Source organism: Panthera tigris, chromosome D4, assembly GCF_018350195.1.
Source record: "Panthera tigris isolate Pti1 chromosome D4, P.tigris_Pti1_mat1.1, whole genome shotgun sequence".
In the NCBI taxonomy this organism is placed as follows: domain Eukaryota; kingdom Metazoa; phylum Chordata; class Mammalia; order Carnivora; family Felidae; genus Panthera; species Panthera tigris.
The window spans coordinates 24,034,950-24,051,267 of NC_056672.1; the positions used below are offsets into that span (position 1 = coordinate 24,034,950).

Consider the following 16,318-nt stretch of genomic DNA (forward strand, 5'->3'; position numbering starts at 1 on the left):
TACAGGAACAACTGGATATCTACCTGCAAAAAAAAACCCATGAACTTTGATCCACACCTTGCAAAATGGATCCTAAATGTAGAACATAAAACATAAAAAAAAAAAAAAGTACAGAAGAAAACATAGCAGAAAATCTTTGTGACCTTGGGGTAGGTGAAGATTTCTTAGATGCTAAAAGCATGATCCATTAAAGAGAAACTGACAAATTGGACTTCATCAAAATGAAAATTTTCGACTCTTCAAAATACACTGTTAGGAGAGTGAAAAGACAAGTCCCAGTGTGGGAGAGAATGTTAAAATCAGAATATATAAGAACTCTCAAAGCTTCATAACAAGGAAACAACCTAATTTTAAAAGTGAGAAAAAGACTTTAACAGCTATTTCACCAAAGAAGATACACAGCAGTGGCCTGGCAAGGAGGGCAGAGGAGGGAGGAAGGGGTGTGAGGAAACCCACAAGATGGATGGATACACCCCATTATCTTGACTGTGGTGATGGTTTCAGAGTATACAGATATACCCACTATTATTGTATTCTATGCTTTAAATACGTGCAGCTTCTTGTATATCAATTATACTGCAAGAAAGCCATTACACTAAAAAAATTTAACTGAAGCAATGAATAACACTATACATACAACAGGAGCTAAGGTCAGGAAGAGTGGAATACAGGCCAGAGGACTGGGAGAGAGCATCAAGGAGAAGAGGAGACTTTCCCTGAACTTTGCCAAGTTCAGGAAAAGGCGAAGGAGTGGGGCAACGGTTACCCAGGCAAAGAAAAGAGCTGGAGCAAAGCCGGACCAGAGCTGTGTGGTGAAGAATCACAGGGAGCTGAGCTGAGCCAGATGTTATAATTAACCAAACCTGATGCTGTAAGGGGTGGGGGCCATGGTAAGGTCTCCAATACCAACAACAAATCTGTCTGTTCCGTACTTAGCTGGAAGAAGCAGGGAGACTGGCGGCAGAATAGCTTATGTGCTCAATAAGTGTGCGATGCAGGAGTGAGTACACAGATTAACGGATGGAGGGAAAAAAGGAAAAGAATTTACGATTTTTCTGTTTCTAGACTACAACAAATGAAGTGCTAACAGAAGAATGGGATCCCCACTGCACTGAAGCTGGGCCTGTGGATTCTGAGCCATTCACTCAGTTGACTATGACTTCCCAGTAGTTATTAAATATGTCATTAAGAAATAAGACAACAAAGAGACCTGAAGTCATGCATGTGAGAGAGCAGTTTTAGGCAAAGAATGTGAAAAAAGGCAAAGTACGCAAAGCAACAGGAAAGAGCGGGTAGGCCCCAGGTGTGATGTACCCACCATACCTCAGGCACGGTGCTAGGCACATAGCCAGATCATCAGGCTTAACCTCCACAAAGCAGGTAGGTGACATTACCCCATTCTAAGATGGAACCACAACCGTCAGAGGGCAGGTTATTTTCCCAGGGCTACCTACCCCAGGCAGGAAGCACACTAAGGCCTGTCAAATGCCAATGCTCAGGCCTTCTTACTCCCCACTGCTGCCTCTCAGTGGTAACAGAGCAAATGAGTGGAAAAGAAAATAGAATGTTCAACTGAACGTTAGCCTCAAAGATATATCATATCTATTTTCTGTTTTCAGTAAACATTAATCACCTAACTATATTACATAAGGAAAAAAGACAATTATTGTGTCTCCGGAAATCACTGAAGATGTAGCAACTTTCAACCACAAGAGTGCCTATGATGAATAAAAAGTACATCCCATTAGGGGTGGCCTGGGTGGCTCAGTCAGTTGAACGTCCGACTCTTGATTTCAGCTCAGGTTATGATCCCAGGGTTGTGGGATCGAGCCCCACGCCGGGCTCCATACTGAGCATGGAGCCTGCTTAAGATTCTCCCTCTTTCCCTCTGCCCCCTCCCCTACTCACACACTCTCTCTCTCGCTCTCTAAGAAAATAAATAAATAATACATAAATAAAATTTTTTAAAAAGTATATTCGATTATAAAACACTGAAGTTTGCAGAGAGAATTTTAATTTCCCCACAACCTAGATTTAAAGTTGGCAGTGGACATGGTCAGTGACAATGGTATAAAAGCTGAGCCACCTTCCTCTACCAAAGAGGGTTCTGCCTTCGTCCTCAGGCCTCAGCTCTCACATTGCCTCTACAAAGAGGCTGCTGGCCTCCCCGCCTCCTTTCCCCATCACGGTCTACCACACTTGCTTTTCACTGCACTTGTTGTGCTTGAAATTATCTGCCTTATTTGATTACTTATTATCTCTCTCTCTCTCCTTACTCTCCCCACAAAGCCACCACCACCAAAAATTGCCCTCACTGAGAGCCCCCTGGAACCTGGACTTGCTGCACCACCTTGCCTGGCGCCCAGTCTACAAAAGGTGCTCCCTCAAGATTCGTGGAAAGAAGGGGCCGATCCCACACACTCACATCTTTCCGCGTCTTGTGCTCTGCCGCCTGAATCCTCTGGTCCATTTCCTCCTCCAGCTCACTCAACTGCATGGCTGCCTTGTCCTGGGCTCTGAAATTCAAGAGGATGCACGTCTTGTCACTGCAACATGCAGAGAAAACTTCAACCTCCGCTATTCCAACCCCTATTTTTACAGAGGAGGAGAAACCCGCCGTTTAAAGTAATATTCCCTGTTCCTTCCACATAATAAAACGAGATTGGCAATTTGACCATTTGGGTGTAAAATGACATTAAAACTAGGCATTAAATAAATGGTATAAATTAGATAGAACAGTATTAAACTAGACTGTGGCAAAGTACAGATAAAGATACCAAATCACTGGGAAGCTGTCAATAAATTCTGAAAATCCTTTTTACTGCCATGACTGAGTGACAACTCTGGACAAAAAAAGAACCCCATGGCAAACAGATGGTTAGATATAATTTTGAGATTTTATTCTATGAAACACACAGTACTACAGTTAGAAGTGGAAAAAAAAGGAATCTCAACAACTATTTCTAATCAGTTCCCAAAGTTCTAGAATACAGATATATGGTCTTTACCTTGTATAAAAATTCTGTTTCTTTTATTAATGTCATCACTAAATCACCTCTCTCTAGAGGCAGAGCACACGGATTTGCCAGAAAGTCAGAAATGGGAACATTTCATTGAAAAGAGTTCTGGGATAGTTTTCTTGAGCAACTGTCTAGTATGGAGACATCTGCCACTTTACAATGGTTGAGGCTTCAGATTAAGCCCTAGAAAAAGTATCATTTGTTCTCTCTCTGCTGCAGGTCTGATTATCTAAATTTTATCCTGTATGAGCCTTGCCTACTCAACTAGATTACAAGAGACTTGAAAGCAGCCGCGTGAGATTTAGACGATCAATGACATGCTGTTAATAAAAAGTAGAGACCAGGACCTAAATATAAGACCTCCCATCTTCCAGTTTGAAGGCTTCTGCCATACCGTCCTACCCGCTTTCCACTTACTTACTCCTGGTTAGCAGTCTGTTCATGCTATAGTTTAATTTCTATATCAAGTTCCAAATGAACACTGAGGGGTTGGGAGAAGGGCCCAGAATAAAATTTTTCATGATTTCCTACTACTTCCTGCTTGTGTTTTCTTCATCCTTACCTTACAGCTTGTCCAAAGGTATGTTAACCTGGTTTAGAAAGTCAGCTATTTCTGGTTCGTTTATAAATACTTACTGTCTGAAATCTAGGAATTACATATCTCCAGAGCAACTTTGGTTTGATTTGGTCAACTCTGGGAATGTAAACAGCCAAGCCACATATCCCTTCTCCCTCTATGACCATTTTTCCAACTGCCCCTTCTAGATATCCAGATGCTCCTTCTAAACATCTGGGCATCTGAGACTGCTCCTGAATGTGTTCTTTCTGCCTCCTCATTTCTGAGCAACTTTTTTTTGGTAAATTGGGGTACTCTATAATGACACAGTGTTTGCCCCCAGCAATTCCTAACTCCTAGTGAAATGTCTAATGAGATGAAGACTGTCCACTCTAACCTAGTCCAGGGCTCCCATCCAGACACTAGGACCATTCTTCAGGTCCAAGTGCAGGGCGAAAAGATGGAGACCCTCCCCCAACCAAAAAGCCCAGGTGAGGACGGATGGCCCTCAGGTAAGAACATAAGATAACTGCACAGTTGTCATGTAAGCCCTTCAGCGACGTCTCAGACAGCTAGGGCAGAGCCTGACTTTGGATTCCACCCAGACAACACAGAAGCAGAAAGGAGAGAAGCACTAACACAGCTCAACACACATGACACACTCACTCCACAGGAGCAGAGCAGCCTGGCTGCTGATGAGAACATTAAGAATCCCATTCTTTTTTCCCCGATGGGTTTACATGGTAACATCCTTAAAGGTCACATGTAAATGTGTATGTGTGTGTGTGTGTGTGTGTGTGTGTGTGTGTGTGTGTGTGTGTCTGTGTGTGTGTGTCTGTGTGTTCCACATGGTTTTGTGTGAGTCTGTGTGTATATATGTGTGTGTGTGTACAGGGAAGTTAGTCTGTTTTAAGACGTATTCACTGGACACTCTAAAATCTCAACATGTGTGTCTGTGAATCACCCCCAGCTCCATAATGCTCTACAGAATTTGGAATGCAGAGGACCACCCTCCTATCCTACTGAAAGCCCCTAGCAGGCAAACTTGAGGGAGAAGTTCAGGGTCAGGAACTGAAAATTTTCTAAGAAACCCCCTGTGAATGGTACAACTCTTGCGTGACCCCAGCACTATACAAAGTCCTACTTAGCATCAATGTTTTAAAACATTACTCTTCTATACGTTAATTCCCTTCACTTACTGCAGAGAGTCAACTAGATAGTTTGATCATCATTTTGAAGGAAAGAATAAAGAGACAGAGGAATAGCCCTCTCCTGCCTCCATGCACATGGGGCACATCCTATCAAAGAGGCTGTCACAAGTTCTGGCAGAGACCAGCAGGACGTGCTGCACGCTCGGAGATGTCGGTAAAACAGATGGCAGCAACGAGCATCTGTGGGGCAGAACACCCAGGAATTACAGCAAACAACATGCCCTCTTTCCCACTACTGCCAAAGGACTGTGCTCCTTCCGGGGGGCAAAAAGGCTGATGTTTGGATTGTAACATATCTAAGCTCTTTCTCTGCACTGGGCTGCTGGTAAAACCAATAAGATGAATGGCTTACACAAACTGTCTGCATGACAGTACGCGATTAAAGCTTTTTGGCTTTCAGTTCAGGCTGGGTGGGGAGGGCCGGAGAGAGGAAGAGTCCCACCACTAAGCCTGCGCCAGGGGCTCCAGCCATGACATCATCGATTGCATCTCAACATCCTGAGAAGGTGAATATTTATCGTTTCATTCTGCAGATGCAGAAACCTGCCTGTCACACACCTGTCAGTGACGAGGCCAGGCTTCAAATGGGAGTCCTGTCTGCCTCTCTGGATGAAAAGTTTCCCGTATGTTTCAAGTGGCTGGATAGAAGATAACAAATCTCTCTGAACTGGTCTGTATGGAATCATTGGCCTTGAAAAGTTTATATGACAGGGTCACAGCGACCTACTGATGGGCTGCTGGCTGCCCCTACAAAGTACTGCCCGACGCAGCTGCCCTCATAGCTGGCTGAGTTTAGGCAGCTCCAGATTCCTGAGGCTCAGGAAGCCCACCCACAACATGATGCGACAGTGCAGTTCAGTCCACGTGCCACCTGGCCAGAGAGTCAGTTAAAGGACCCCCGCGTGCCACAGAGAAAGGAAAGGTTCTAATACCTCTTCACTGCAATGGCCAGGCTTTCCATTTCTGTGCTCTGCAGTTTGATCTCACGGATGAAGTTCCTTATAACGTGTTCGTATGGCTGAATTAGTCTTGGCTCCACAAGGTTGATGTTTAGATACAAGGTACTGACTTGCTCTTTTCTGCCAAAAAAAAAAAAAAAAAAAAAAAAAAATTTAATTAAAATTAAAAACTAAATTAAACCAAGTAAAAAATAAAAAGGCAAATTTTCACAATACTTTGAGGAATAAGATACGTAAGAACCAAGGAAGAAAAAAGCAACAATAGAAGGACCGGAAGAGAGGGAAGAGATGCCGTTGCCTTATTCTCCGTATTATTTTTTTAAGTGGAACAGCAAGCTCATTTTTTCCTGGATTTATTGAGGGATGACTGGATAAATAAAAACTGTATATATTTAGTTTTATAAGGTCATGATTTAGTGTTAGAAGATGTAGACCAGTGCATAGGGAGGAAATGATAGGGAGTTACTGCTGTTTTTCTTTTTTTTCCTTTAACAGAAAGGTAAAAAATAGATATACAGAAAAAAAGTGAGTTAACCATTAAACCGATTAATAACGTGTTCCACCAATCTCTAATAAGACATATTTCAGCATTTATGATCAGAAGAGTGAGTATACCTGTTATTTGATAGTCCATTAAAAATTACTTCATATAAATTCATATATACTTATATGTGACAATTCTATTTGTCATTAACTTTTATTAAAAGACAAATACTCCAGAGTCATTTCAAAAGAAAAACTGATGCGCCTTGGCAGCCTGCCTGCCGGAGGATAAAGGAGTGAGTCAGGGGGGCTCGCGGTGCTCCTGACTCAAGTTCAGGACCTGGTGCGCGAAGGAAGGAAGGAAGACCATGTGAAGACACAGAAAGGTGACCATCTAAAAGCCCAGGAGACAGGCCTCAGAAAGAACTAACCCTGCTAACGCCGTGATCTGGGACTTCTAGCCTCCAAAAATGTGAGAAATCTTGGTTGTTGAAGCCACCCAGTCTGGTATTTGTTACTAGAGATACCTAGGCAACCAGAGCCAACGATAAAAAGTCCCTGAGTGACTGAGTGACAGAGCTGGGATGCCACCCCAGTCTGAGGCTGAAGACCACATGATCCACCATAACACTATTTTGCTTCCCAATTATGTTAGACATCTGAACCTTGCATTAGAAACGGGATTCAAAATTAATCCACTGAACTATGAAACAGTGAAAAATCTGAGGTATATATTAACCTAGAAGCTTAGTTAAGCATGGCCTCAAGGGGTGCCCATGTGGCTATAAAATCCCCTAGGTCTTAAATAAACTGTTCAATCTGCGTAGATGCCAATTATGATTCAAAAGAACTGCTCAAGTGAAATGTTATTAATAAACCTGCAGGATGAAGTCACTTTATTTGATATAAGACAGAAAGCAGTCATCACCGTTCCCATCAGAGCGGAGTACAAATGCTAGTTGCAATAGTGAGCTGTACTTACTAGAGCAGGAAACAAAACCAAAAATACTCTTATATTGTCCCATGCAACCTCAGTGCATAACTGGATCATTAACTTCTTTGCCTTTTGTCATTTACGGATCACCAGCAGAATACAAAACATAAAAACTTTCTCCTTAATAGGAACCTGCCTGTCAGAGATGGCCATTAAGATACTGTCACCTAGAGTCCTAGTTTAGTGGCTAACAGCACAATAAAATGTTCAGAAGCAGAGATCAGATTTCCTGACTTTCTGCAAATTTCAAAAATAAGAAAGACACATAATGATTTCTAAATCTTCTCAAGTCCTTTGCTGGTCTTGACATTATAAAGAAGTTATGGTTTATGGATGGTTTACAGTGAAGTATACAAACAGATCGATTCTAGAAAATATCTGCCATCATCAGAAGATAGGTTCTATAGTTAACCATCATGCTACAGACTACTGGAATGCTCATCTGTCCTGCTTCTTCTTACCCGGCACACAGGGAGAAGCTACTTCCCAGAACCGCAGGCAAGTACACCGGAGCCATGTGACTAGTTCTGATCAATGGAGTGGGAAGAGAAATGGTGTGTTTGCCACTTCATGGCTTATTCCCTAAAATCCTTCATAAAATCCTCAGCTTATACTCATTTTTGTCTGTCTCTCTCTCTCTCTGTGTCTCTCCTTCCATCCCCTTTCCCTCTCCCTCTCTTCCCACTCCTCTACCTATTTCCATCTCTCTTCCTCATCCTCATAGTTTAAGTGGAGAACTCTAATATGGCAAAGACACAGGATAGAGTGCGCTGGGATTCTGGAGTCCCCACACTGAGGTCACCTGCCCTGCAGGGCTGACTGACCACTTTAATCTGAATGACACGCGAGAAAGAAATAAGTTTGTATTTTGTAAGTTTGTTCCAAGCCACTATGACTTGGAACTTGTTATAGTCAGTTTGAACTTAAAAAGTTGGCATTATAGTTTCCTATGTTGTTTTTTTAATCATCCTCTTCCAGATTAAATTACTTCCTCATCCTCTTCCGTGCTAGCTTTGTACTTACTACGTAAAAGCTTCTATGACCAGGGTTAAGTCTTTACCACCACCACCCCCTCTCTTTCAAGGAAACAAAAGACTCTTCTGAAGCATTCATATACTGAAGCAGATACTTACTAAGCACCTTCCATATGTAGTCCAGGCAGTGATTTAGCATTTATTATGTACTAGTCACTCAACCCTCCTGGCAACCCTATAAAGAAGTTACCACTAGTATCCTGTTTACCGAAGAGGAAACTGAGACAGAGACAGGTAAGCACTGTCCTGATAGCAAAGCCAGGATTCCATCTCAGCCCCTCTGGCTCGAGTCCAGCTCCCCATGGAGAAACTAGCTCTTCGTGCCAAGAGTAGATGTTGAGCTGGTCTTCAGGCGTCCCAAGGGCATGAAGAAGATTTAACATACCAAGATTTTTAAAAACCTACTTTGCAGGAGGATGTATATTATCGCTGCAGGGATTGTCCACATCACAAAGAGACTCCTTTAAAGAAGGAAGGCATGACTAAGATTAAAATAAGATAATCTCATAAAATTTGGTTTGCCTAAAGCTATTTGGGGAAAGCACGTTAGGAGACAATAAGGCACATTCCGACCTTCCCCCGCCCCCCATATTCCTGTGTGCCTCATTTGGTCTCTATCTGTGAAACCAGAGAACCACCTGGATTATGCTGAGACAGCCACCAGAAAGTACCTGGCAATTCTGACACCTCATGGAAAAAAACAAAGACAAAAAATGTTTTATTGTAACAAGAGATGATACCTGGTCCCTCTATGCAAGCTTTCAATGCTGTGCCCCGCACACAGGCAGCTAAACACATGTGGGTTCTTCAGCTCAGCAGACTTGGTGCCACTATTTGGTGCCAAGACGATCTTTATTCTGCTAAGAGTGCCGCAGTCACCGGCCTCCCCCGTGTCCTTGCTCCTGCCATCAAAGGTTAAACAAGCAGAGGATGCACAATGCCACACACACAGATCTGGTTTTTTCTGGCCCAACCCAGGGTGGCACAGGTGGGTGCTGAGTGTGGTGCCCGGTGGTGACAAGCCTGAAGCTCTTTTAATTCTTTAAGTCCAGGGACTCATCTCAGGCAATTACGTTTGGATTCACAAGTACCACGTACACCTGTTTATAGGTGTGCTTGACAAATACTCGGTACCAACAGAGGGTCGAATCATATGCTTTAGTTAGCCAAGACAAAACACGCTCTCTGCACTTCAGTGCTGGAGAGCCCCTAACACTAAAAGTAATCTAATTTATGTCTGAAGGAAAGAGATCAAATGAAAGGCTGAGAAAGACATCAGATCAGAGAACAACACACACTGAATTATCAACCAGCTTTAAATGTTTAAAACTTGAGCCTACTCATCTTCTTGTCTGATAAACTACAAGATCATTTGTTTAAAAAAAAAAAAAAAAAGGACAGCGGTGATGGCTAATTACTGACGAAAAATTTACAACTTAGAATTTTAAAATTGTCCCTGGGAAAATAAAAAATAAAAACCAAAATAAAATTATGTTGGGAAATATGCATTTTAAATCACAAATATTCCCACTGAAGCTGAAAGGGCTATTACATGAACTTGGAAGAAAAACAGGTATGCTTAAGATGCGCAAAAATTTTTAAAGGGTCACATATTTTCACAGGATTAACACTTTACTTAGAAGAGCACGTCTATATCTACCTTTATGTGTATGTAATGTAGCAGAGCTGGTATTTAGAATGCCTGCACACCTCTGGTCTAAGGACACCTCTGGGGGCCACCTGGGCGGCTCAGGTGGTTGCCGGCTCAGGTCACAGTCTCAGTTTGTGAGTTCAAGCCACTTGTGGGGCTCTGTGCTGACAGCTTAGAGCCTGAAGCCTGCTTCAGATTCTGTTTCCCTCTCCCAATCTCTCTCTCTCCCTCTCCCAATCTCTCTCTCTCCCTCTCCCCTGCTTGTGTGCTCACTCACTCTCTCTGTCTCAAAAACAAATAAACATTAAAAAAAATAATAATAAGGGCACCTCTGGGAACAGCCAAGCACAGACAACACCACTCCACACTAAGGAACACAGTGATCCAATAAGGTTGTTAGGAAAAGACTCCATTAGATTCCAAGTCTTGCTCCCTTAAGCATTAAAATAGGGAGCTAACCTATTCATTCAAACTATAAGTTAAACAGATCTAAAGCCCAAACAGTTTGCTATGAACAAAAGCTAACAGCATTAAGTACCAATGTCTGCATCATTGTACACTAGCGACTGCCATAAGAAAACTGACATTATGACACTAATATATGAGCGTGGGAAATTAAAACATCCATGCCATGCAAGGGGCACCATGCTACATCCTAAAAGTAAAATGCTAAAAAACAGACTGAGTTCCTTCCCTCATTTGAAGGTTAAGTACAAGATGCTCTGGCAGCATAGACAGGTGAACATGACCAGCCTTTAGGGGATTACTTGAGGGATGAGTCGATGTCAATTAGGCAGAAAGTAGGAAAGAAGTGAGGGAATGGTGGCCTGTCCCAGGCACCTGTAACCATAAGCTGAAGAGGTGGGGGCAGGGAGCAGGTAACTGGAAGAAGCTGGTGGGGCTGGACAGCTCAGAGTGGGGGAGGGACAGCAGCAGCATCAGATGTGGATGTGGCCTGAGAAGTTAGCAGGAGCCAGAGGACCTCACAGGGCCTGAAAGCACAGCAGAGACACGGTGGGGGTGCAGGGCAGTTACTGAGAGAGTAGGAATCCAGCGGAAGTGTTAAAATGAAGTGATAACTTAATCAAACATGCATCTTTCCTATTTCCATCTTCACAACGTTTTGGCTGAAGCAGGTAATTAAGCAAAGGACTTTGAAACAAGTTTGTAGAGATAAAGGTAAATCTAAGTCCACTGTCATTGAATCCAGAAATGTACAACTTCAGAAGTTTTCATGAACTTCTACTTTCCTTTGCCATAGAATGTGTAAAATTATAGACAAGTAAAATCTGATCAGATAGACCAACAGATCACAAGAACAGAACAGAGAGCCCATAAAGAGACCCAGATGAATATAGTCAATGGATATTTGACAAAAGAGCAAAGGTAATATACAATGGAGCGAAGACGGTCTTTGCAACAAACGGTGCTAGAACTGGGCTTCCTCTTACAAAAGAACCAACAGAGACACAGAATTTATACCCTTCGCCAAAATGAAGTCAAAATGGATCACAGACCTAAATGTAAAATGCCAAACTATAAAGCTTCTAGAAGATAAGAAAGGAGAAAACCTAGATGACCATGGGTATGGCAACAAAGTTTTAGATACAACACCAAAGGCATAATCCATTAAAGAAAGAACTGAGAAGCTGGACTCCACTAAAATTAAAAACTGCTTTGTGAAAGTGCCAAGAAAATGAGAAGATAAGCCGCAGACTGGAGAAAATATCTGCAAAAGGTACATCTGATAATGTAGTGTCATCCAAAATATACCCCTCAAAAACCCTTAAAACTCAGTAAGAAAACAAACAACCTGACTTAAAAAACGAGTCAAAGACCTTAACAGACACCTCACCAAGGAAGATATACAGATGATAAATAAACATATGAAGAACTGCTCCACATCATTTGGCATCAGGGAAATGCAAATGAAAACAAAAGATACGACAACACCTATTAGAATGGCCAAAATCCAGAACACTGACAACATCAAATCCTGGTGAGGATGTGGATCAACAGGAACTCTCATTCATTGCTGGCAGGAATGCAAAATGGTATTCACTTGGGAAGACAGTTTGACAGTTACTTAGAAAACTAAATGTACTCTTAACCATACAATCTAGCAATTTACCTAAAGGAGTTGAAAACTTATGTCCACACAAAACCCTGCATATGAATCCATATAGCCACTTCAGTCATAATTACCAAAACTGGGAAGCAACCCAGATAGATGTTCTCGGGTAGGTGAGTGGATAAACTCTGGCGCATCCAGACAACAAAATAGTGTCCAACACTAAAAAACTGACCTGTGAAGCCATGAGAAGAATTGAGGAACTTTAGATGCATATTACTACATGAAACAAACCAATCTGAAGAGATTACATATTAATTCCAATTCTATGACATTCCGGAAAAGGTAAAACCTGGAGACAGTATTTCATTAGGGCAATGAAAATACTCTGTACCATAATAATGGGTATATGTCACAGTACCTTTGCCCACATAATGTACACAAGTGAACCCTAATGTAAAATAAGGAATCTGGGTGACTATGATGTATAAATGTAGGTTCATCAATTGTAACAAATGTATCATTCTGATGGGAGTTCTGGAAAATGGAGGAAGTTGGCAAGTGTGTGGCCAGGGGGTATATGGGAGATCTCTGCACATTCCTCTTAATTTTTACATGGACCTAAAATCGCTCTAAAAACTAAATCTTTTTTAAAAAAATCTGATAGTTTCAGGGTGCCTGTGTGGCTCAGTCAGTTGAGCATCTGACTCTTGATTTCGGCTCAGGTCATGATCCCAGGGTCATGGGATCGAGCCCCATGTCAGGCTCCACACTGGGCATGGTGCCTGCTTGAGATTCTCTGCCTCTGCCCCTCTATCCCACTTGCTCTCTCTCCTTCTCTAAAATAAAAAATTAATAAAAATTAATTTAAAAATCAGATAGTTTTATTTCTCTTTGGGGGTAATAAAAATGGGTATATTCCTATTCAGGTGACACCAGCTGATCTCTCTGGATGCCCTGAACCAACCATACTGTCATTTGGTCAGTAAGTGGAAAGGCTTATCCTTTTACCCCCACACAAGTTAGGTAAAAGGTACTGACTTCAAAACGTACTCTTATTACATAGTACATCATATTTCAGAGTAAACCCCAAATGACTAGAAAATAAATTCCAACAGCCAAATCCAGCTCTGGCCCTAAGGCAGCATTAGCTCTCTCTGTGAAGTTCGTGTCTCTCTCTCCAGACAAGGGTGTGCCTCTCGGCCCACTAACCGCCTGAAGCCGGCCGCCTCTGACTGGAAGTGATTCCCGCTGGTGTTCTCACAAAAGGTGAGAACATTAACTCAGTTACAAAATTATTTCCGGCTCTCCCTTCCAGAGGGAAAAAAAAAATAATGATCTCTTCAACTCGGTCCCACCATCCCACAGACAGAAAGAGAAGCCAGTCCACTGGCCTGCCCTTTCCTTGGCTCTGCTTTGATACTGCTCAGGCAGAGGATGATCTAGTCTGGGTGTTCAACCACCAGTGCCTCATCCAGGCCCCCTCCCAAATACATCTCCCACGGATAAAATTCCTTCAGGATTCCCATCACCCTGACGAGTATTTTACTTCCCTAAGCACTTATATGGGTAACATTCCAGCAAAGATTTTAAAATGGAAACTCCCTGGGAGATGATTCAAAGTCTAGAAACATTTCAAATTGTAAATTGCTTCCTATTTGAAATCACTGACATTTAGTTACTGGGAGTTTACCAATGGAGGGAGGAAGACAGAAACAGCAAGAGGCACTGTGCTAAAGGTTTAGGGAGGGCACGCTCCCAACAGCTGAGGCCTGCCTCAGTCATGAATGAATAGTGCGTGGGGGAAGTGTAATGGCCTGGCTAAATCAAATGCTTCCTCACCACATCTGGCTTCGTGACCCAGGGCAAAACGCTTAACCTCCTGAGCTTCAGTTTCCTCAGACATAGAGCGAGGACAGTAATGGAACCTACCACATAATGCGACCATTAACTCCTACTGAAGCACACACAACTGTACCAGGCACACTGCAGGGAATCCATAAATGTTGGCCATTATTATGGTCTGTTATTGCTCTTGACCCCTCTACCCCAATGCATTAGAAAGAACTAGGGGTTATCTCCTGTGTGCTTCTGGGTTGTGTTTTGGGAAGGGGCCAAAAGGGAAAAAGTGGTGTGATGTGGACCACATCAGATCACAGACAGAACTGCTGTCTTATGGGTGCCAGTGCCGAAGAAACTAAAAAATGAGAACTGGGTCATGCCCGAGGTCAGTCTGCAAAGCTTATGGTCCAGGCGTGTGATGTAATGATTCATAAGAAATATATATTTGGTCACTCGGGTGACCAAAATACATTTCTTAGATAGATTTGGTATTCATCCACAGTTCCTGAAAAGCTGCAGAGCCATAAAGGTGAAATGGGAGTCTTTTTATCACCGAAGGTGACTTTTGGATCCCATCCTAGGGGAGTGATTGGTTGCCAGGAAGACCAACCATAGGATTAAAGAGTTGAAACTTTCAGCCCCACCCACCCCACGCCATGACCTCCAGGGAGAGGAGACGCGCCAATGGCCAACAATTGAGCCAATCATGACTGTGTAATGAACCCTCCATAAAAACCCAAGAGAACATCTTTTTGCTCCTTTTCAGAGAGTTTCCATGTTTGGGGAAAGCCACAACACTTCCATGTGCCACCAAGGTGGGCCCCAAGCTCCATAAGGACAGAATCTCCTTTGGTTAGGACCTCATCCTAGGTATCTCTTCACATGGCTGATACATATTATGTCATAGCCTTTAATAAACTGGTAAATGTTAAGTAGGTGTCTCCCGAGTTCTGTGAGCCTCTCTAGTGAATTAATTGAAACCCAATCAGTCAGAAGAAGCACAGGTAACAGCCTGGGGCTTGTGACTGGCATCTGCAGTGGGGATGGGGGATGAACCCTTAACCTGTGGCATCTGATGTTATCTCCAACTGTCAGAATTGAGTTGAATTCTTGAACACCCTGCTGGTGTTCAAGGATTGCTTGGTTTTGGTGGGGGAGGGGGTGCAGAGGTCAGCCCCCACCCATGCTGGAATTGGGTCCAAGTGCTCCAAAAGAGTCAGTAAAAGTCTTCTGTAAAGCACCAGTCAGAAAACATTTACGATTTCTATTGCAAATACTCAACCTTGCCATTGTAGCATGAAAACAGGCATAGACAAACCATAAATGAATGAGCTTGGCTATGCTCCAATAAAACCTTATTTACACAAACAGGCCGAGGGCCAATGGACCTTCCTCTGATGCCTGTTATAAGTCTATTAACAGAAGGCCCTGAGCACAGTAATGAGCATGGGGCAATGCAGGCCTAGCTTTCTATACACAAGGGAACGGGCGGGCCTTCGTTCACATCTTGCCCCTAGGTGCAGAACAATTTTTTTTATATACGGATATCACATTGTCAGCGTGCTCTATATGTGTGCAGGTGTATGTGAGAATACATACCTCTTTACTTAAGAGTACTGACCTTGCACATTCATACCCCCAGTATTTCTCTTCTATCAATTTACCTGGCATCAAGTTAAATGTAGGCATAATCTAGTAATGTTAGTGCAAGCTGGTGTATTTTCACTGAAAATCTCTTTGTTTTGGTAAGAAAGATGGGAGTTAGCGAGAAAATAAAAGAGTGCCACATCAGTTCCTATTCAAAATTTTCCTTTAGAAGACATCTGTCACCTTCCCAGGTTTGCCTGGGACAATCTCAGTTTATCCTGTTGTCCTGTATTGTCTTGATTTAAAAAAAAGGAAAATTCTGGATAAATGCTAATCAAAAAGCTACATTAACAGTAGGTAACTATTATTAAACTATGTACTAACTATGCACCGAAGTTATTAACAGCTGCATTACAATAAGCCAGGGTGAGCTGTGGATCTGTACCCTTTTACCTCTTGCTGTCACCTAGTGGTGTGTGACATACCCCACCTGTGCAGTGGAGAAACTTCTCACCAACAGGTGGCTAAATCAGAAGACAATCAGTGATAAGCCCATCTCTCCTTTCCTGATCCTTTTCAGACACAGTGTAACTAAGCCTTTTCTTTCAGGACTAAGGAACAGAATGCTCGCTGATAAGACACATTAGGCTCAGACAAGAGAAGCTGTAGACAGGTAACTCTTGTGGATCTCAGATGGTGGTGGAAAAAGGCTGGGGACGGCTGCCCTGCTGGCCATCCGGGCAACCAGCCTATTGTGCCACTACCTGCAAGATGCACAGGGCAGCCAGGCGGCTGTGTGGCCAAATCAATGGGAAATTAGGAAATTAAAGGCACAGTGTACATGAAATTGGTACAGAAAACAGAAGTCGGACCACCCTGCCCCACAGCAACAGAAAGTAACTAGAATGCT

General features: G+C 42.7%; 1 protein-coding gene across 3 annotated transcripts in view; it reads right to left on the reverse strand.

Annotated features, from left to right (window-relative positions):
- The window catches only part of RASEF (RAS and EF-hand domain containing), an 82,142-nt gene that overhangs the window by 42,956 nt on the left and 22,868 nt on the right, over positions 1–16,318 (reverse strand). For all 3 annotated transcript variants that reach the window (XM_042964743.1, XM_042964742.1, XM_015539985.2), the window contains exons 2-3: positions 5,720–5,866; positions 2,426–2,516 (exon numbers count right to left, since the gene is read on the reverse strand). In XM_042964743.1, the coding sequence (XP_042820677.1) occupies positions 2,426–2,516; positions 5,720–5,866 (238 nt within the window). The remainder of the gene's footprint in view (positions 1–2,425; positions 2,517–5,719; positions 5,867–16,318) is intronic.